Consider the following 23759-nt stretch of genomic DNA (forward strand, 5'->3'; position numbering starts at 1 on the left):
TAGGAGTTCTCAAGCAATCATGCAAATAGTTGCATGCATGGAACATGTAAACCATTACCTAACCTCCCTTTCCACTTTTGAAAAGGAAAATAAGCACATAAGGAAATCTTCCCCTTGACGTTTCAATTCTAAACAGTAACAGAGCAACCACTGTGTGTAGATCTTTCTGCTCCTAACAGAAATCACATTAGTCATATGCAAGTCTCTCTAAAAGGTTACAGGCTAAAGTCAGCAATGCTGGTACAATAATCTAATATATACATCCTTGGACCAGAAAACTTGCTGTATGTAAATGTCATGGGGAAGACCCCTTCCCTTGAAAGAAAGCTATTGCACTCAAAAAGGGATTCTACTGTATGTTGAAGGATCTTTAATTCACACAGGAGCTCCCCATATGTATTCTATTATTATGAGTATCTATGGGGAGCAACTGAGTTGTCATAACTCCCCAATCCCTTCTTTGTCCTACTAGGTTGGAATTTGCCAACACAACCTGAAGTTCTGAAACTACCTTCTACAACAGTCTGGGCACTCAGCAGTTTCCACAGCCATAATAAGCCAGGAAGCAAGCTTAATCCCCTGCCTACACCATCTAAGATTGAAAATACCTTAATTAAATAGGAGAAAGACTAGTCAAAGTGGGGAGGAGAAACTCTATGATAATAGAAATATAGGTAATATACTCTTGTCATTTCCTGTCTAGACAAAATAATGGCATTGTGTCACAGACTGGACCAGCAATCCATCCAGACTGGTAATCTGTATTTTAACAGTCATCAGGAACAAGTTCTTTAGAAGAACACGTAAAACCCCAACAAAATGGAGTTATGCATCAAAAACTCCAAAGGGTTTTTTTAAGCAAGCTGCATATATAACATAGTAATTTCAGTACTTACATTGTTGTTGCGTGTTTCTACAGCTGGGAACTTTCTCACAATGAATTTGACAGCAGATTCCAGGTTTTTGTCGATAAGATATGATGGTTTTGCTTTTGGGTCTCCACATGCCTACCAAAAAAAAAAAAAAAAAAAGGAAAGTGAACTAAAAATACATTCATTCACCTTGCTAAAATTAAGTAATTCTATCAAGTCTGCAATCAGAAACTAGAAAGACATTGTTTTTTAGTGAGCAGGTGATAAAATGAGTAGGCAAAGTGCAAGGATTGTCACAGCTGGAATGTGCAATGGGAGACAGTACAGAGATGCTCTTCTACTGAAAAAAATGCATGGAAGTTTCAAAGCAGTTAGTGCAGAACAGCAGTGAGGGGAAAAGCTTAATCCTAAAAGAAAAAAGAGATTTTACTACTATTCATGGTTTGAGGTAGGGTTGTATTCAACTGAAACTAATAACTGTTGGAAAATGCAATCATATCATCATCCGCAGAGGAGAGTGCTAGGTATATTAGTGTATCTTATGTGAAGAAAAATGGGAAACAATCTGTATTTATTTTTTCATTGTATTCTGCAAGACAGTTCTTCCTTCCTTCAATTAAGCTTCCAATATTATCTTCATCTACAGTAAAAAAGACTATTTTCAAAAAGTGAGGACCACGTTAAATCTATTCTGATTGTTCTCCTGATTAAGCAAGAGTACAGTACTGCTGTCAGTTGTATTTTAAAAACAGCACTTCAAACAATTATAACAAAATATGACATAATACATGGCTCATGAGCAAAAATGTTAACTGATGTGGAAAATAACTGATGTGGAACATGAGCAGTAGAGTTCTCTGGGCAATCAACTAATCTACCACCTGTGACAATGATTCCTGAAAACCAAAGTGTCTGTTTCTTTAGAAATTTCCTATTTATAAACTTCAGTGACAAAAACTGGATACAGATCACTAAGAAATACTATATTGTTTAACTGTGTGAGAAGTGTAATTAAAAGGGTGTTATCCACAAAACAAAATATTGTGCTCAAGCTGTACTTCCATTCAAATATATACAGTTTCATATTCCCCCTGGGGATTTTTCATATTTCCCATGTCTGTGTCATGCAAACTAAATCACATGCTGTGCACTTCTACACAAGATAGTGACCTAAAATGATAGCTCATTTTAACTTTTCTATATTGATTTCTATGGCTGTTGTGGAATAAAGAGACAGAAGTCATGGAGTATGAAACTGATCTGAAAGCGGGCAAGCGGGCAGAGGGAAGGTGAAAAGCTTTGCAAACCTTCCAAACTTGTCCTTGCTGGGAAAGCATTGTAACAAAGAGAGAAAAAAATTACACATAAACAAAATATTCTCAAACTCTGGCATCATTGCTTTTAAATCAATTAATGCACTTATTCAACAAATTGAGGTTATTCCTATATTTAACACTTTCTACTAGTTGCCATTCTAAATACACACAAGCTATTACATTTAGTTATTACAATTTGACTACTGTACAACAATCTTATGAGTGAAATACATGTTGCATCATGTCAGTTCCCCTCATATTCTTTCCAAAACAACTTTGGGAAGAGGGTGTGGTTATCAAGAAACAGCACATGTAACTACAAAGAACAGGAGAAAGACGGTCTGTAAAATTTTACACAGCTGAAAAAGAAACAGTAGCCCAAAATAAAAAATTTAAAAAAAAATAAAAAAAGTTTACAGTGTACATCAAAAACTCAGCTCATATTACAAGGAGACTTGCTGGAAACCCACAAATGATGCCAATATATCTACATATGAGCACTACATCTACCAGTTTTCTTACGGAGAACAAAATAAAATATTAATCTTTCTTGAACTGTCACCTCTAATTCTCTACAGTACTTAAAAACAAAAACATTGAATGTCCATATTTTAAATTAAGAACATTAATTTTTACTTAAATAGTCTCAAAAGCAAACAATTCAACAAGTTGAAATTTATTTAACCATAAAAGAGAATCACTCCATACTGTACACATCCTTTAGCTTAAAAGTTTTTATCATTTTCAAAAATAAAATTTATCGTATTACTGTAGGTAAGAATCATGAAAGTAAAAAACCTCAAGCATTCAGCATTAAGACTCAAAATCTTAGAGGATGTCATGGGTTCATCGGCATCTCCATGTAAAATAATATAAATTTAATTAATAAATTCTACCTATAATCATTTCATATTCTTTCCTCTCGTGAAGAGAGGGCCAGAGATTAAGACCCTTTTCTTCAATAAATGAATGAGATCTTAAAATAGATATTAAAATGGACTAGGGAGCTGTGTCCTTTGCTTGCTTCACTCGCCAGCCCCCCCTCTCTCCAGTGGCTTTCCTGGTGTGAGAGAGTGATGACATCATTCTGTCGCCCGGCAAGAAAAACTTTTTGAGAGAGAGAGAGAGAGAGAGAGAGATATTAAACTAGACAATACTAACGTCAATTTTAAATTTGATAGATGGAATAAAAAAATTGTAGTCCTTTTACTCAATGCTATAATTAAAGGCAACCTCAGAATTTTTCACTATGCATAAATTGCATCTTAACTGCATAATTTAGGGCCTGATCCAAATTCTATTAAAGTCATTATTGGAATTCCCACTTAGATCCTTGGGCTTTGAATCAGACATTTAGTCTTTAAAATAGTTTTTGGATCCTTGAAGTAAATGAGGAGAAATACCATTTCATAATCCTGCTAGCAAGTGTTTATAGGTTGGTTTATCATCAGAAGATGAATTGTAAGGATATTTTGGAAGCTTTTTTTTTTTTTTTTTAGAATTTTTCCATATTAAACCTGTAGCTAGCTACTTAACAAAACAAAAACAACCTTTTCAAATCTGAGGGATTCCCTTGAAGACAAATAATTTTTTGAAGGGCTGCAATTTCAAAAGTTGTCCACATCATCTTTCTAGAAACTTCCCTTTACTTTCTGTAAGGAGGTACTTTGGTTGCTCCAGTGAGGATAAGACACACAATCTGTGATGTACGGAATAGGGTAGAACATAGCAGCTTAGAGAGCATTTCAGCTACAGAACTGCCCTGTCTCTTCCAATATCCCAGGGGTCTGACTGAAGGTGGCCCTCTCCACCTAAGAGCCTCAGCAGCTGATATGGTGATTGATTAGCTGGTGTGACTACTCCTCAGGCAACTGACATAGCCAGCTTGTGCACCAAACACTTAGCTAGCTGAGAGCCCAGCTAGTGTCTGTACCAGAAGCACTTTTTCAGAAGTCTACAAGAAGGAAAGGGGAAGGGAAGGATAGTGGGAGGGATAGCGCAGTGGTTTGAGCATTGGCCTGCTAAACCCAGAGTTGTGAGTTTAATCCTTGTGGAGGCCATTTAGGGCAAAAATTGTCAGGGATGGTACTTGGTCCTGCTGTGAAGGCAGGGAACTGGACTTGACCTTTCAAGGTCCCTTCCAGTTCTAGGAGATAGGCAATCTCCATTAATTTAAAGTATCAGGGAAGATTTCTAAGCCAGCTTATTTTGGGTGGACATCAAGAGTATCACTAGCCAGAGTAATTGGCTAAGAAGAAATCAATACGAGGTAACAGTTCAGCCTAGACAATCTCGATATATCAGTGAAGTTAGCAAATAGTTAAACTCTACTCACACTGTGGTTTACACACAAATTAGGGGAACTGTGTACCAACTAGCTTCTTTACTATTGTCTCCTTACTCATAGAATCAAGGCTTTCAGGAAGCCGATAGGGAGAGCTCCTTTTCCCGTTCACATGTACAGATTGTTCTTAACTAAAACTTCCCAGGTACATCAGCCTCCCTGTTGTGAATCTCTTGAATGGGGCATCATGGTAACTATCCTAATACTCTCAGCACAGTTGCAGAAAACAGTAATGTAAGATGTAAGACTAGCTTTAAATTAACCTATTCTATATTGTACAGGTTCTTACTTCAAACCTCTCACTAGTAAGGTATTCCCACAGACCTGGTTTCAATCAGGAAGAACAGGAAACTAGTTTCTGGAAAGAAAATAGAGATACAAAGCCTACATTGTAAAACGTACTATTATGTTAGACTACACAGAGTTAGCAAGTGAGTTTTGGAGAGTAGCCACATTTTAGATTAAGGATGTTAAAATGTGGTTACTTTCCTAATCAAGTAGTCAATTTTTTTTTATTGACTACTTGATTAGTCAATAAGGGTAGGCAGTTCCAGAGCTCAGTCTGGCATGTACCAGATCCCAGCATAATTTCCCCTGCTGCTGCTCTACATTGTCAGAGACTTGGTAACCAGCATGCAAACATCTCTGATCAGTCTGCATAACTTCCCCTGATCCCCCGTCCCTTACAATGCAGGGCGGCAGTGGAGGAAGTTATGCAGACTGATCAGAGACCCGCGGGAGCAAGGACTGAGCCAGCATCTTTGCGTACTGGCTGCTCAGTCCCTTAATATTAAATAACCACAGCGGCCCGGGGGGCAGGGGGGATTAATTCAAGTTTTGTTTATCAATGTACCCAGAAGATATATAAAAGGAACCAACACTGTAGTATTTTGGATTCATATATTTATAAAACTGAAGCTTTTAAGTACACTGAGTCAATGACAAATGTTTGTTTTCAATGAAAGGCAATGCCCCAGACTAAAGGAGTGTGTCAATGCAGGATCCTTCTCCCTTTACCATTCACTTTCCTTCCTGTCTGCCACACATCATAGTCATTCATAGTCAATGCTCAGTAAATGATCTACTGATGCTTCTTCTTTCTTCCATGTAAAAATGGTTTTCACAGGAAACAGCCACCGCCACTCTTCCACTGGGTGAAAGCAAGCCTTTGCACAGTTCCTAGCCCACTGTTGGCAGATGAAGCAATGGACCAAGCTTGGTCACCAAGCCAACCACTACTGCACCAAAAACTTCTTTCATCCTTTTGTATGATACCACATGCAACTTCATGTGTGTACTAGGGATGTTGACTAGTCGACTAGTCACTTCCCCTGCCCCCTTGCTGCCTCTATCAGCAAGGGGCGGGGTGGAGAGGAGAAGATCCTCAGCTGGTGCAGGTTTCCTGCAGTGTTTCAAAGTGGTAGCGCTGCATGGATCTGGGGGTTAGCTGGGGACTCTCCGGCTGATCCCAGGCTCCATGAGTCATTGCTGCTTTGAAATTCTGCATGGAGCCACTGACTATAGTTGCATTAACTATCGAAATTTTACATCCCTGATGTGTACCCTTCCCAGATGGCTCATCAGATTCCCAGAATAGTCAAAGAATTGCTCCTAGACAACACATGCTCAAAACATTCACTCCACTATCCCATGGGGAAAAAAGTGAAACTGAGCAGATCTATGCTAGTGTGCCTTGATGGTACTACTGAGTAGCCAGCAGAAGAAGAAACAGTATACTGGGATCTGAGTGAGGTCATAAAAAGAGACAAGACAGACATGATGAAAGCAGAACACAGGAAAAAAAAGTTGAAGTAAATGGCGGGTATTGTTTGTTGGATAATATAAGTGCATATTAAGAATATCTTCCCCCCCCACTGCCGCTACCAGGAACATTATAGTGCAGCATATGCCCAATCTGAAGATAATTTGCTTCACTTTGTTCTCTGGCATTCACCTTAGTAGGTGAACTAAAGAAACAACACTAAGATTTCAGTAGGAGTAAGGTTTACTCTGCTTAAAGATAACCACAACACCCCACAGCTTTCCATTTTCCCCATAAGCCCACAAAAAAGGGAAACTAAAAGCAGGAGAACAGAAGTTATGAGATGGATAAAAATAACTTGAGAAGCAGGAGTAAAAAAGAAGTTAAAAAAACAAACATCAATTTTAGAGGAAGACTAATTTTTTAGATACCAGTCAAACAGTGGATGTAATTTTTTTCAATCACCTATTTGACTGTGTGGAATATAGTGCTGCAAGTAAAGTCCAATAAAAATAAATATTTTGCTATTAAACTGAAAGCACATTTTTTTAAGATTTGGTATCTTAGATGTTTTCAGGCTTAATACCTGGCTAAACGCAATTGCTCGATTCTTAACTAAGTGTATTAATGTAATTAGGGATTTTTATTTCTAATCTATGGCTACAGAATACAATGATGATTTTACAGCACTTTTAAAAAATAAAAACATCAAATCAAGATCTAAAAAAAAATATTACTACTAAATCAACATTCCTGGAATATAGCTTTCTGAAGATATGAGCTTCCAGCTGCTTCAGAGCTGGAATACTATGCTCAAGGAATCTTTTGAAAGTCATTTTCAAATTCTCTTCTATGTTACATGACAGATGTACCATAGATATGCAGGGGAAAATGATGTACCACAAACATATAGGCCAATACATGGAATTGCTATTTTAGAAATACAGTGTCAATAATATAAATACTAGATTCCTATCGAGCTGCAGAGCATTTTTGCCTCAGCAACATATACTAGGATATAGCCTGCCACAGTTAAGTGTCCTCGCCTCAAGATAAAGATTTTTTCCCCATGATGAAATAACATCACAAGCCACTGTTGGAACAGAGTTAAAAATCATATCAAAGAACCATAGGATTCCAGTTGCTATGTATTCATTCCTAGGTAATGTGTGCTTATGGAAGCGAATGCAGATAATTTTAGCTTGATGTCAGTCTGACCAAGTGCCATCATAAGCATAAATCACCAAATGGAATTTAATTTGGTGAATAAATAGGCACCATCAAAACTTCTTGGAAACCGTGGCAAATGGGAGCTGCAGGAGTTATGCCTGTGGGCAAAGGCAGTACCCTGAGCCACCAAGCTGAGTCCCCCACCAGGCGCACCAGGGACAGGTCCCTGCTTGCGGGAATCCATGATGCGAGCTGGCATCCCAAAATTCCTCCTTGTGGGGATATACCCTCAGATCCAGCATCCCAAAACCCCTCGTGCATCCCAACCCCCTACCCTAAACCCCCTCCAACACCCGAATTCCCTACTACTTAGCTAACTGAAATTTTTCAGTTACCAGTGTAACCCACACATCTACTGGGTGTGGTTCACTGTTCCATATAGTAGCACTTAGACCATTTACAGAGAGGAAGAATGAGTGTGCTCTTTGGCAGTGGTTCTCAAATGTTTTGGCCCATGACCCATCCATTCATCTTTCCATGGACCAGCCAACCATCCATAATGACAAAATGCATTCACTTGTCTCTAAGAGGCATGTAAGGGAGTGGTCGACTACCCAATAAGCGTATGCCCAGGAGCCTCTTACTACATTTAAACTGCAGAGATGCAGCAGGGTTAGCTCCCAGGGCCAGCATGAGCTGGGACTGCTTAGTCCTGGCTCACGCCTCCCCCAAGAGCTAACCTCGCTGCAGCTCTCCAGTTTAAATGTAGTAGGAGTCAGGCTGGGCGCGCTCAGTTCCTACTACATTTAAACTACAGAGCTACAGCGGGGGTAACGAGCTCTTCCCCATCAACTCATCAAGTAGCTGATGGAAATTCCATTGGCTACTTGATTAGCTGATTAACCACAATTTAAGAACCATAATCTGTAAACACCTTAAATACAAAATTAGTCATATTAGGCTACTAAAGCATAAAAATATATATGGGCAGTTATAAGGAGGTATATATAACCAGTAAAAAGGAAATATTAATCAAATCATTAAACAAACTAAGCACTTAGCTTTATCACGTTAGTTTACTAAACTTCATTTTAAATAAAAGTAAAATATTAATTTCTGTCCAAAACAAAAGTTTTCAACATTGCCTTTATTTGGGGAAGGGGTGGGGAACCTTTTCTGGATTGGGAACCACTGATGCACAGAAAAAAAAATCAGTCATGGGCCACACAAAAGTGAGAAGGGAAAAAAAACCAAACCAAAAAATAACCAAAACCCCCCACCCTCATTGATGTAGCCCCTGACTGAAACAAATCAACTCTTCTGGGATCCCAGGGCCAGTAGATTTGGTGGGTCCCCCTAGGCTCTCGGTTAGGGTCAAAAATGAGAGGTTCAGTCTGAGGGAGCAAGATAGGAATGGGGTGCAGGGTCTGGGCGGCAGATGAGGTGCAGGAGCGGTTGGGAGTCTAGCCAGGAACTTGGGTGCATTAGTGACCTGGAGGTGGGGGGTCTTGGTGGGAGGGTGGGTGCAGGTGGAGGGTGCAAGGTCTGAGTGGGAAGAAGGGTACAGGAGCAGGCTGCGGGTCTGGTTGGGAGACTGGATGCAAGAGCAGCAGGGTGAGGATCTAGCCAAGAAGTTAGGTGCAGGAGTGAGCTGGGGGTGGGGGGTCTGGGCAGGAGTTGGGGTGCAAACAGAGGTGCAAGGGAGAATGCAGGAGTGGGCTGGGAGTGCTGGTGTTAGGGGGAGAGGGTGTATGAGAGTGCAGGGTCTGGCCATGAGTGGATTGGAGGCACTACCTGGCTCTGTCCACCCTGCCACTCCGAAGCACGGGCCCTCTGCTACTCCCACTGGCCGTGATTCTGACCAATGGGAGCAGAGGGGAAAACCTCCAGGCAAGCAGCTTCCTGTGCCGTTGTTCCCTCAACCAGGGCTGAAGGGAGTGACAGCACGTAGAGATGCCTCCTTGCCCCCCTCCTCCCGAGGCAGATCTGGTCCGTGAGGCTCAGGTCTTCCCTCCCCTTCTACAGAGTGAAGCCTGCACTGGTACTCCAACCATGCGAGGTATAGGGGGAAGGACTGAAGCACCAATGTGGGCCCCCCACGGCAGGGGCAGGGAATCCCGAGCCCAGGTTTCATCCGCAAGTTGGTCATGGACCACACTGAGAAGCATTGCTCTACAGCCTTAGTTGAGAGCCAGCTGGCTTTTAGCTTAAACAGTAGAGGCTCATGCACCAAGCTCCAGAGGTTCCAGATTTGGTTCTGCTTATCAGCATTATAAGCGGGGGCTCATCTGGGATTTCAGCTAGGATCTCTCTGAAGTTCAGGATGCACTTCCTTAGCCAGGGAAAGTATGTACCCCATACACCATTGGGTGTGGTTCACTGTCCCATGTAGTGGCACAGACTTCTTACAAAGAGAAAGAATGAATGTACTCTGCATCCTTAGTTGAGAGTGAGCTTTTTCCTCAAGTTGTAGAGGCTGATGCACTACGCTCCAGAGGTCCCAGGTTCAGTTTCACTTGTCGGCATTACACTGGCACCCCATTGAAGCAACTTGCAAGTATTGAAAGCGTGTTACAAGGAGGAAGGAGAAGAAATATTCTCCAAACCTCTGATGATAGGACAAGAAGCAATGGGCTTAGATTGGATTTTACGAAAAAATGTGTAAGGGTGGTTAAGCAGTGGAATAAATTACTTAGGGAGACTGCGGAATCTGCACCATTTGAGATATTTAAGAGTCCCACCCCGCTTCATGTGACCACATTGCTGTTTCCCTTCATTAGGGAGTGAGGGAAAAGTGCACAGTTTGCTGCATTCCTCACTCTGGCTGGAATGCACTCCTCCCCCAGCTGCACCCAGTCCACCTCCAGTGACCATGGAGAGGCGCTTCTCCCCTCATCCCAAGCTGCTTCAAAGCTAGAGTAGCCCTCTCCCCCCAGGACTGCCTGAATACTGAACCACTTATCCCCAGCCCCACGTCCAGAGCAATAACTTAAATGAAACATGCACATTTTTATTTTATTTTCCCAAAAACCCCCAAAATTAATTGACTTAAAGACTCGAGCAATGCTGGGTAACTCTTCTAGTTAAAATATTGAGTTGTGAAATATTCTAATGAAATCTGAGAAATGCATAATTGTGAACAAGGAGTTATGCATAAGTGAATATATTACTACAAAGATACAGCAAATTTATATTGTGTTGTTTCTATTAGAAATACTTTATTTGCCCTACTATCCCCTTACTCATCCTCTCAGCTACTTAGCCCAGCATTCCCATGCTCCAAATGATGTAGACATAGAAGGGAAATGTCCCCAAAACAGAATGATGGTGCAAATTCCAGCTGGCCAGAAGGCAATTGGAAATTACATCAGTATACACTTGTGTTGATTTTACTTCTGTTCTCCAACAGAACCTACGCATCTATGAATGTTCCTGAACTAAAGGGTCATGCTTAGCAGCACAGCATGTTCTCGCTCCTACATTAAACCACCAAAAAACATGCTTACTTTTCTTTCTGAACGCAATTTTAAAGAAAAATTATTGAACATAACTACACTGAGCCCCCAAAAACTAAAATTATCTTTTTATGAAGAGTTAAATAATTCTCCCATCTATATAAAGAAATCTTAATACAAGGAGTAATTTGCATTCAATAATAAACAATATATAATTGTATTTGTAGTGACAGCAGAATACTTGCCATCCACTGACGCTGCCTTTACCATAAAAGAAAGTTTAAGAACTTTAACTACTCTAGCACTAGAGAAATCACTTGTGCAAGAACAGAAACTAAAGTCCCATGTTTAAAAATCTATAAAAATGCCATAAAAATGATAGAAATGTTTAGAAAGTGAAAGTAAAGAACAATATCACTCTTTACTGAGGATGTGTAGCTTGTGCAAAATCAGTAGCTTAACCACATGTTGATTTAACCTTTGAGCTAGTAATTGTTGGGAGAATTACAGAAGAGCTCCACTACCCATTATTTAAAACAACAACAACGGCAAAAAAAAAAAAACCAACCCACAGAACACAAGGGGTTTGGGTTGTTACACTTAGAACCCTGCATACCATAAAACTGAACATTTAAAAAACACAACATTCAAAGCTGATTGCCCAGATATTTAGGGCTAGATCCACAGAAACTTTCATGCTGCATCACTGAGCGTTTCAACACCTAGCTTTAGGAATCTTGTCACCCAGTGGAATCCTCAGCCCTAAATCACAGACCACTAGGCTGCCAATACCATATTGGGGAGAGACAGGTGTCTGTGAAAGGGATCCACAAAAGCCAGCATGCTGAGCAGGAAGCCACCCAAGCTAGTCAATAGGAAATGTCAAGGAAAGGGGTATGGCTTTGGCCCATTACTCAAAGGCAAGTTAGGAGCTCAAGTCTGGGTCAGAGGGAAGCATCTCGAGGAGGGGGGCTGATTTGGAGTAGGCATGTAAAATCCCATTTATTTGATTAACTGGATAAAAATATTAACCAGTGGAATCTCAGCCAGAGCAGCCCTACCTGCAGGGTATGCCTGGACCCCCTGCAGATTAGGGATGTAAGCAGGGCCGGCCCAAGCCATTTGTGAGCCCCGGGCACCCCGCGCATGCATGGCCCTACCCCCACCCAGTCAGGCAGCCCCACGTGGTGCCCCCGGTAATAGCCCGGTCAGCCCGTAGCTTGGGCCGGCTCTGGATGTAAGCGATTAGTCAACTAGTCACTTCCCCACCCTTGCTGCCTCTATCAGAGGCACAGCAGGGAACTGGCAGCACGTCCACCTTTGAAAGGTAGCAAGAGCAGGGCTCTCGCTACATTTCAAAAGCAGGAGCACCTCGGGGAGCACAGTGCAAATGAGGGACTCAAGCAGTCCCCTACTGGCCCTGTGCTCCTTGCTTTTGAAATGTACAAGAGCCCCTGGCATGCTCTTGTAGATTTCAAAAGCAAAACACACAGGGAGCCTGGGGCCAGAAGGGGACTGCTTAAGTGTTCCAACTTGAAATGTAGCAAGAGCCATCTTTGTCTAGGGGGAGGGTTGTTCTGAGTTCCTGGTGCTAGCCGGGCCACCTACCCCCTAATACACTTTAAATGCAGAGCTGTAGTAGGGGTAGGTCCCAGACCCAGCACAAGCCAGGACTGAGGCAGGCTACTGACCAACCTGCTAAGACTGAGTCAGTGTGTATGTTCCTCCTCTCAAGATATTTTTAGCAGATTTTATGTCTCTGTGGGGTCTCGTATTTAAATTCGTATTGTGTTTTTTAAAATTTTGTAAGCCGCCTTGAATATTTTAAATAGAGAGGCGGGCATCAAAGATATTTTAAGCAAGAAATGCCAGAGGAAGATACTCCTCGTGCCTCTTTTGTAACTTTTATCCCCATGGTAACTACTAGAGCACTCAACCGTTATGAAACACCCAAGTTCAATTCCTCCTTCTGCCCTACAGAGAGAACATATTGGGATTTGTGTCTCACCCCTCTTGGGAAGACACTCTACCCACGGAGCTACTGGATATCCTGGGGCAGATATCAGTGTCTTGTGTTGAAGCTGCTCTGCTTTGGGTAAATATTAATTGGATCAGGGAGTGTGATGACTAAGTCCAGTGATTAGGGCATTCAGATGGAAAGGGGGTTACTCAGGATCCACTTTGCCTCCTCCAATACATATGATAATTATTCATACAGTGGAATGGCTTCAATAGGACAGCTTCCTTCTCCACATTAGGCAGAGAGGGACACAACCTGTGTGACATAACCAACACACCTTTCTCCTGTTTTGTGGGGTTTAGGAGTATTACTATCACATGTACCAGATCAGGTGTACCAGATCAGGACCTGCAGATGAGAGGCATAGGGAATGCCTTGTTTGAGGATACCACAGGCGTATAGACATGAGCGATGTATGATGTATAAGCACCCAGAGAACTTTAATAGTAGAAATTTAGGTGCATAATGACTTTTGGCGCCCATGGAGCTGAGGGCAGCTCAGTAGTGGTTTTCAGGATCTTAGTGCCACCAAAATACTGGACTTTAGCACTCAAGCCCTTTTGTGGATCTAGCTCTTAGTATTCTTCCTGTGCTAGTTGCTGTATACTTAAGCATTCTCACAATCCAAAACACAGCCCAATAATCATATTTCCTGACTGCCAATTTGATAGTTTAAATAAATCTAATCAGTCCAAGTGTCCAGGTCAGTAACATCAAGGGACAAAGGCTGATCCCACTGAAACCAAGGTAAGAATATATGGCTATGCACAGAAAAAAATGCTTTAGAAATTTAGTTACTACAAGTAAGGAAAAATTATTTCTGTCCTATGAATGGCAATTAAACATGGAAAGCAGCCTTCTTCACAGAAGCAATGTACCATCCCAAACCAAAGGAATACAAATATACCAGTAAATCTAGAATATTTAAAATTTTAGGACAGCCTAGGCTTTTGAAATTCAGGTAACTGGGATAAATGATAGATTAAATAAATATGGTAAGAAAGAGGAAACAAGGTGATAAACAAGACTTGGGCCCTGTAACTTCATGGAAAGGTGCTGGTGTAGATAAGGAACTATCTTCAGAAAAAAAGTTGTAGATGGTATCATGAGCTTTCCTGAACATCACCCACTTCTTCAGATGAAGGAAGTTATTTAAGGTCCAGTTTCTAAATCAATAGGGGATGGGGGTAAAAGGAAAAAGAAGAAAAAAAAAGAAAAAGAAAAAAGGGGGAAGAAATAGTCAATAGTGTCAAAAGTCTAATAGTCAATAGTCTTCCCCATATCCCCCCCCCCCTTTTTCCTTTTCTCCACCTCCTCCCCTATTTATTTACAAACTGGACCTTTAATAACTCCATTCATCTGAAGAAGCGGGTTGTGCCCACAAAAGCCCACAATACCACCTTGCTTTGTTCGTCTCTAAAGAGCTGTAAGACTATTTGTTTTTTAAGTTTTTCCAGTTACAGACTAATTCAACTACCCTCTGAAGTTTCAAAAAAAGTTATTAGTCTATAACAGCTGGCGCACAGATTACTAAATATCTATGGACACTATCCAGGAAGATACAGCTGCTCAGAATGTCAAAAGCTCCATTGAAAGAAAGAGCAAAGAGAAGAAAAGACGACTCATCACACTGAGGACTGCAGTTTGTGACTGCAGTGAAAACCAGTCTGGGAAATCATCAAAACTATTAATTTGAGACATGACCAGAGTAGCCAGTTTCTCAAGAATATATGAGAAAAGGAAGGCTGAAAATAGGACATTATTAAAAGAACATACGGAAAAGTACAGGAAAACATGAAATGAACCAACACAGAATAATTACACTGAGGTATGGTTCTGCCAAGGTAGTACAGTATTGCAAAACATCTACACGGCTTTCCAAAATTTAGGTTAGTAATTTGCATTCGATTTTTATGACATTCCCCAAAATTTACAACTAACCTAGATAATACTATTTACAAATTACCTAAATAAGATGTAGAAACTCCTGAGCCACTGCATTCAAGTATATGGTGAATTCTAGTGTCACACAAGAAAATAATGGGCAAGTGTTCTGTGTGGGACTTACAATGTTCAAAAAAAGTTTCACTCTAAAACTTCTCCAGGGACAGTAAGCTGCATTTTATGCAAGAGTGGTGTCAAAGTGACTAATTTAAGCGTTAGGCAAAAAAGGAAATTCAGAGATAGAGTTACGTCGTCACTTCTAAATTTCACTAGGTTTGTATCAGGTGCTTAACTTTCATTTGCCATTTATTTAAAGCTAATATCAGTTATCAATGTATAATTTTAATAAAAGTCAAAATCCTTGTTGGGAAGAAGGGCAGACAACTACAGTTATTCCACTGAAAAACTATAATGGAAGCTGAATATATAAATAAACCCTATACACTATAAATGAATAGACTAAGATTAAGTGATTGCCTTAACAACTCTGGTGAAGGCTGCAGCAGCTGACTCATTTGGTTAAATTTTCCATACTGTGTGAAGGTCTTCAGTTTATTAATCAACAGGCTTGTCTACTGAAAAGCTAGTATGAATGAGGCCTTCATACAAGAACTAAATATGATGCTGTGAAAATAGCCCATAGTACACAGACAAATTATTTCTTACCGTAAAGCTTTGAATGTTTTAACGTTTAAGAGCTTTGACAAACTTTCTCCTACAGCAACACGTGCTTACAATGAAAAGGTCCAACTAACCTACAATTAGGGATGTAAAGAGTTAACTGGTTAACCAGTTACCCAGTAATCATGCACCCGCCAAGCCCCCGCTTTCCACAGCACAACGGGCTTGGCCCAGCATGGCCAGAGCAGCCCATGGTGCAGCGGGCCAAGTCTGGCTGAAGCAAACCCCTGCTGTGAGATCACAGTTAACTTTTCACCAGGATTTTCCATCCCTCTACAAATACAACTAGGTTACAGAACTCTATTACAGTTTTCCCCATTATCTAGTTTAAAAATTTCGGCATAGACCAAACTCCTCCATTCTGTAATAAGATCAAGTCTGCTACCCTTCTGGACTTCATTAAGTCAGTTAGACCCATGCAGTAATAATAGGTGTTATCCATGTGACTAATTTTAACTATGATTTAATAGTCTCAGACAGACACTTGTAGTGCAGGTTCAAGTGTTCAAAAACTATTTCCTGAATACTAATTATTAAATCCAACACCTGTCATTTCTTAGGCAGCAACTGAAGTTCAACCTAATGTATTCTAGGACTAAAGCAAGGCAGAGCATTTGTTTCCTAGGCAAAGCTCCTGACATAAATGGTATTTGTGTCAGAAATGCCTACAAAAAAAAGAATCTAATACAGCACAAAACTGAAGCCTAATTCATTTTATACAGTCAGCTCTGAAAAGTTGTAATGTTAGTAGATATCAGAACTGATTAAACAGAAAAAGTTGATTTTACTAATTAAACATGAGGGCAGTGAGAGAGGTAGTGAGAAAAACGGTGGGCTTTAATTGCCAGAAAATTGCAACATGTTAATGTAAATGACTTCTGATGACCCAAAAAAGCATTTAAAAGGTTGTTAAAAACTCTCTCTTTCATTACCAGAACACGGACCTTCTATTTCAGAGTGATTTTGAATTTAGTGTGTAAATCACAAGAGAAGCACTTGCCTCTTCAGCTGCACCTGACTATCCTCTGAACATTCTTTTAAAATAAATGCATCTTTACAGTGACTTAAATTAGGCGCTTTTGCAGCAACACCTGGTAGACTGAACAATGAACAAGCTGTGGAAATGAACAGGCAATCCAGTTTTGAAACAGCAGGATTTCTAAATTCTCCGTGATATTTCTAACATATTTCTGTTCATGCAGAATACTCAAATCATTCTGGCCCTGCACCAGACATGCCATTCCTGCCCTCAGCCCCTGCCCTAAGAGTTGGCAAGGGAATCTTCTGAAGGCAGTCTTACAACTGTCTTCTGTAGTACCTATACTGACTGAAACCCTGCCACAGCCAGACCTAGGGTCTTCAGGAACTCTGCCCTTACATAGAATATAAAGGGACTGGAACAGAATTGAGAACCTCACTCACTGTCCCTCTTCTGAAAGATTGTGTACCTGTAATTATGGCACAGGTAAAAAAGCACTCACTTGACTTATGAGTAAGTGTTGGAAGTTTGACAAGTGGTATTATATCTGCTCAAATAATTAAAAAACAAATCTTTAACAAGCTCGATTTTGAAATTGCAAAATGGAGGCTGTCATTTGCTACACAAGGCTTTGAGCTGTGATTGCACAATAAGCACTACATGGGATATCCCTACATCTGCATACAGCTCACTCTGGGATCAAGAAAGATGGAGCAGCCTCTGCCTGCCAGACACCTGGGCCCGCCATAGAGGCTGCTCAGAACACTGGAGCAGCCCCTGCCCATGGGACTCCTGGGCCCGCCATGGACAGATGTGAGCCACCCAGGCCCGCTATGGACAGAGCTCCAGACAACAAGAATAGCCCCTGTCCATAGCAGACCCCCCACAGAGCTGGAGCCAACTTCCTACCCGCAAGCAGGCAGGGAGCTGCTCCAACCCCCACTGATTAACCTTTCACATACCTACTTTGAAACCCAAAACTTTTCTGTCCTCACCAGACAAGGCAAGAGAAGGGAATCCAGATGACATCACCATTACCAGCTCAATCCCAATCATATCTGGAATGGGAGTCAGCCAGATATACCCCAATGTGTGTCCCTCTTCTTTCCTACCTCATTTCTTTTTTTGTTTCCTATCTTTTTTTTTTCTTTAGTCTAAAAACAGCATGTATGGCTAAGCCAACCAATACCATATATTTTGCAACATTAATGTAAGCCTGTGACCAGAAAGACAGCTAAATGCAATGCCTTAACTGTTCAGAATGGCTGGTAGTTCCCTCTAGGCACTGCTCGCCCCGCCTGGACCAGGGCGAGAGACTTTGCATGCTCCCCCACCAGTTGGGATCTGGGGACAGGGGAACACGCGAAGTTTCGTCCCCCTGCCAGGGACACGCAGGATGAGAGGGGGAAGGGGGAAAAAAAAAAAAGAGACCTCCAGTGCTTCCCCTACCACAGGGGTGCACGAGAAGTCTCCTCCCACTACACATGGTGCCTAGAGGAACCGCCCCTTCTGTCGGAGGCCCTGCCCCTTCTGAATCGCAACCACTACCAACATTGGTGAAGTGGCCCTCTTACAAAAAGATTGTCCACCCCGACCTGTGCTCTCACCAGCGGGGGGAGATGGGGCAGGTGAAGGGCAGAACCATATTACATTTCTCCGAGTACTTTTCCTTACTTGATTTTAGTCTCATCTCCAAATCACTGTTGCTAATCTGGATATGACTATGAAGGTGCAGCAGGGGGCTACTCTAGCCCCATGGGGGGCGCACTGTGTACAGGGGCTGCTCCAGCCTTGATGTCAGAGCAGTCCCTGCTTGCTGGGGGAGGGTTGGGGTGCCCCAGCCCAGCAGCAGGCAGGACCCACCCTTTCAATCAGTTAACCAGTTAAACAATGTTTAACCAGCTAGCCAATTAAACAGGGTTTTTTTAAATCCCTAAATCTGATAGTAGGAAACCAATGGAAATCACATTAGTTGAATGCTGCTGCTGGAGAAAACTATCAACAGAGGAAGCTAGATCCTTTCAGTGCCACGAGATTAGAGAAGTAGAGTAGCAGACAATGTCTTGGCAGCAGAGAAGGGGAAGAAGAAATGAGTAGTATATCTCACAACCCCTACTTCTGTGCAACCTCATTTAAGAGCATTAAGATTTCCAGGTAAGTCATCAATTCATCTGTTCACTCTCAGTATTCAAAAAATAGGAACATTAACATGAAAGATGAATGATAATCAAGTTTTGCAATACATAGCATGTGCTTTCACATCTAAAAACCTGTGCCTTTATTCATTTACTAAAGTTTGTGATATTAAAGATAAACTTCATCAGCTCAAAAAGTCTCAGAGGGGCACCCATGTTAGTCTGTAACTTTAAAAATAACAAGTAGTCTTGTGGCATCTTAGAGAATAACAAATCTATAGGATCATGAGCTTACATGGGTAAAACTAATAGGTTCTTACAACAAAAGCTCATGAGCCTATAGATTTGTTTGTCTCCAAGGTGCCACAAGACTACTAGTTGTTTTTATCATCAGTTCAAGTTGTTAAATCCAATGAATTCCAAACTGCTATTTAAAAAAAACCAATGTAATGGCAGGAAGTTTCTGCAGCCAGGAACTGAAGAAAAATCAACAACTTTAGAGAGGGAAAAAAGGGTCAATGACAAAAACTGAGATCTTTTGTTTACATGCGAAAATGAAATACAAACTCGACTTTAACCATTCCTAAGAATTTCAAAATTACTTTGGAGCTTATATTTAAAACTAAAATAAGCAAGAACCTTCTTAATCTTTTAAGGATACTTGTTCTCTAAACAATTACAGCAATTTCTCAGTTGGTCTTATTTGATCTACTATCACTTCCTCTTATAAAAACCATCTTAACCATTTCCTTTAACCACAATACCACATATAGACTAGTAACTTCTAGTAATCTGAGTTCCTAATTTGCCTCTTGAATATTTAAAGGGACTTTAAAAACTAAAACCACTAAGATTCTTTCTTCCCACAGAGCTCCCTAAAATTTCAGCAATTCTGTGATTTGTTTCAGACAGTCTCATCCTCAGGAAAAGGTCCACAGTTACAAAGAGCTCAGGGCATGCACATTTTGGCCCAAGATTCATGGCAAAGTCTAGATCAAATCCTATGGAAGCCTTAGCTCTGTGCAGAAGGCCTCCCTCTTTAACATTATGTTGCCATTCAGTTACCACAGCGATGAATACAGTTTAAAAACAAAAAACAAAAACCAACTTAGGTAGAAAAACAAGCAGCTTCATGAACTCCCACACAGATTTCCATTTGATGCTCTACCAGTTTTGCAGTGGAATACACAACGTAAAGTTGGACTACCTACATACACCTCCTAAACCACGCAATGTAAAATGCATTTTAAAATGCAACCATGTAACTGCTAAAAATCATAGCGGTTACACACACAGTGGGCAGCGAAGCCTCCCTAGGAGCAAGGCCAGCAAGGGCTGCTGCTGGCCCAACTCCCCGGGGTGTGAGGAAAGTTTCTCTGCAGACTCTGCTGCAGCTGGGGCAAGGGAGTAGGTGGCCAGGGCTACCACAGACAGGGTGGAGAGCTATTATAGCCCCTAACAGTTAACAGAATTGTTATGCCTCTCCAGTTCAGGGTGATGCTTACTGGTTAACAGGTTAACCTTTTAGATCCCTGAAGTTAAGCATTTTTACTGTATGTCATCTGGAGCAGATGCAATTTCAGAGGCTTGAAAGACAAACACCATATTCCTGTCAAGCAGAGTACCAGTGAGACATTGCTGATGATTAAAGCCGGATCAACCCTTAACACTTTTCCCCCATATAGATGTGTAAGCTTAGGGTTAATTTATTTTATAAGACCACATAGGTATATGGGCAAAGCCTTAACAGAGTTACAGTAGCAAAACGGTGATTTTATCTATACAATGTATTTCACTCACCAAACCATAAGCTATACTGTCAAAAGATTATTGCCAATATAACTGTCTACACTAGAAGGGTTCTGCCAGCATACCTTACAACAGCAAGCACAGAAGTGTAAATAAGGAAGATTTAATAAGTTTCTTAAAGTCATTTTCTCTGAATACAAGGTTTCTCTGTTTTACTATAACCTTATTTGTCATCTTTTTTTACTGTTACAGTATTAAACTGAAACAGCAGAGAGAGCATGCTGGTCATTATACACACACACACACCCACATATATACACATGTGCACACATGTGTATATATACACACACATACAGAGCAAACTAAAACCTTGTCTGCACAAGAACTTTGCACCTGTTTAATTAGCCTGACAGTTAAACCACTGCAAACCTGTTCCTAAATTGACCAAGTCATAAATAAGCATACCCAATACAACCTTTTTGCACCAGTTTAACTAAATCAGTTAAAAAACCCACAGTAACAGGTATATAAATCTGCATGTAGACATGCTCTTAAAGTCTCACACTACAAAACTATTAGAAAATCACTGTCTCACAATGTTTAATTTTACTAGACTAAATTAAATTTCTGAAGTAAAACAATGTAAAAGCTCTCTCAAGAATCGGGTTGCAGCTCATAGTTGAACCAGGAATCACTCCACTGAGGCACTCAGTCAGTACCTGTTGCATCCGTCAGGGTGATTGTGGTTCTTTTTATGAATCAACTCAAAAGTGTTTTTGAAACAGTAAGTGCAAAGTCTGAGCGTGCAGAATTACAAACACATAGAATAGCCTGTGGAACTTAGAGTCTCAATCCTGAAAATGTCTGTACAGTATGAAGACATCAAATCAAGTGCACTCAAGCTGTGCATTCTAGAATGCACTAGTTAAAGCAGGCTATATATAAATAGTAGTAAAATCTGAATTAACCAAAATTCACTATCACCTAACTGATTCATTAGAAACCTGAAGTTCTACTTCATGTCTGTATATCATTGTTGAAGAAAGTCTGATACGTCAAGAAGAATTGAACGATTTAAAAATGATCACTACAAAGTCTATAGTTTTGAAGCAAGGTTTCTTGTGTTTAAACAAGATGGAAAGACTTATCAAGTTAAGCCTTTCCAATGAAGGAGTGGTGATTTTTTCCTAGATGAATAATCATAAGGTATGTTCACTTCCTGCAGCCGTGAATCATTTTCCTTTACAAAAACACTATTTTCTTTCCTTCATTTTTCTAATCAACATAGAGCCAACCTCTTTTAGCACCAAAAAGGATTCAAAAACATCTGCTACAATTAAAACTAGCAGCAATCTTTCTAAACAACCACCTGTCTCAAACTTATTGAGATTACAAGATATTACTTTTAATGAGATCTTTCCTCTTAGGCGGCTAGGAACCTTTTGCAGGTTGGACTGGGAAGCTGACCCATACTACCCTTGATCCCATGACTGACAAGCAAAAACACACACAAAAACAGAGGGGAAATAATGCCCGCTTCACACCCCATCGGGCTCTCCCTAAGAAATCCCGTGGGCAGACGGGAGACAGTCATTCTCCCTTGGGATTGTGGGTGGCCTCGCAAGCCTCTCCCCTCCCTGCTCCTTCTGGGGGAGAAACACCCACCCACCCGCGGGCTTCGGGACCCGACGGGTCGGTGAGATCGGCCTCCACGCAGAGGGAGGCCCCGGGGAGCGCAGGGGGCCCCCTCCCCGCGGCGATCTCACCCCCATGGCCCAGGGAGGCCGCCACCAGACGGGAAGTTTTCCCACCGCGGCTCCGCGACCCTCGCAGGAAGCCCCGAGCCCACAGTGGCTGCCCAGCGCTGCAGCCGAGGATGAGCCTGTGCGGCGAGAGCTCGAGCGGGCAGCGGCTGCGCCCCGGGCCCCGCAGCTAGGCCGCGGCGGAGCCGCCAGGGTCCCGCTGCAGGATCAGGCGCAGGAGAGAAACTGCAGCGCAGGGCCCAGGAGCGACTGCGGCGGCCGAGACCCTCCCGCCCGGCTCCCCGCGCCGTCCCGCCCCCGCCGCGGGGCCCCCGCACCTTCTTGATGTTGTAGAGCCGGGTGAGCATGCCGATGCCCCGGTCGTTCAGGATGGTCAGTTTCTCCGCCAGCTTCTGCTGGCTGGGCTGCAGCACCGAGCGCGACATCCTGCTGCGGCCGCCCCGCGCTCGCGGCCCAGGCCCCGCCGCCTCCCGGCCCGGCCCCGCTCACAGCGCCTCCATCGCCGGCCCCGCGCTGCCCTCCGCTCGGCCTCGCTCGCAGGCTCCGCTAGGCGTGGCGCCGGCGGCGGCTCTGCCCGCTGCCCACCGCCAGCCAGGCCGGGCTCTGCCTCCGCGTCACATGACGCGCCGCTCGCTGCCGCCCCCTGCGGCCGACAGCGGGAGTCGCGGCCGCCGGGGCGAGATTGGCTGGTCGCGCTGGGTCGGAGTCTTGCCGCCCGCTGGCCCGGCTGGGGATCAGAGACGGGGCTGGGCGGTGACTCGCCTGGCCTCTCTTCTGGGGGCTCCTATTGAATCCTCTTCAAGCAGCCGCCACAGTGGGGCCAGGCCCCAACAGCCACGAAGTATAACCCATCCTCATTCGCCCCATAGCACGAGAGTGGGATACACCTTCAGCTTTGGGGAGGGGGGCTGCTGGGGTCCATGTTGCCCCAGGCTAGCAACTGACTTTTTTAAAGAACAAAAATTGAGATTTTTACATAATCCTGGGATTCAGGAGCTAGAGTCAAAAGCCAGCATACCAACAGCTGCAAGCATCGCTGTCCAATAGGGTCCTTCCAAATTCAAGCCATGAAAAATATGTTGGCTGTGAAATCGGCCTTCCTCTGTGAACTCTGGCCTTTTGTGTCCTTTTACCCTATACTCTACAGATCTCATGGGCAGACCAGCAATATTCCTTTTAACTTTTTCCCCAACCATGTGTGGAATAAATTTTGTTATGTGCACAAAGGCATATGCAGATCAGCAGAAACATGTGCTGCCAATTGTGGGCACTCTGCTAATCAGCAAGGTGACATTTGAATCTCTTCTGGGTGGCCACCCAAGTGCACAATTTATAGGGAACACTGGAAGCCAGTGTTACTCAATTTGGGAATCCTGATCCAAAAGGGCATTGCAGGAGGGGTCACATGGTTATTTGGGGGGGGTCATTGTATTGCCACCCTTACTTCTGCACTGCCTTCAGAATTAGGAAGCCAGAGAGAGGTTACTGTTGGCTGGGTGACCAACTCTGATGGCAGCACTGTGGCCAGGAGCAGCACAGACATAAGTGTAGCAGTATAGGAACCTCTCG

General features: G+C 42.4%; 1 protein-coding gene across 2 annotated transcripts in view; it reads right to left on the minus strand.

Annotated features, from left to right (window-relative positions):
* The window catches only part of NCKAP1 (NCK associated protein 1), a 123621-nt gene extending 100823 nt beyond the window's left edge, over positions 1-22798 (minus strand). Inside the window, exons 1-2 of one of the 2 annotated variants that reach the window (XM_075933759.1) lie at positions 22508-22798; positions 897-1007 (exon numbers count right to left, since the gene is read on the minus strand). In XM_075933759.1, the coding sequence (XP_075789874.1) occupies positions 897-1007; positions 22508-22615 (219 nt within the window). In that variant the 5' untranslated portion in view covers positions 22616-22798. Of the gene's footprint in view, positions 1-896; positions 1008-2179; positions 2225-22507 lie in introns of those variants that run through there. The other variant, XM_075933760.1, reaches the window with a different exon arrangement.
* Positions 22799-23759: the final 961 nt, after the last annotated feature.

Source organism: Pelodiscus sinensis, chromosome 7 (genome assembly GCF_049634645.1).
Source record: "Pelodiscus sinensis isolate JC-2024 chromosome 7, ASM4963464v1, whole genome shotgun sequence".
NCBI classification, from domain to species: Eukaryota; Metazoa; Chordata; order Testudines; family Trionychidae; genus Pelodiscus; species Pelodiscus sinensis.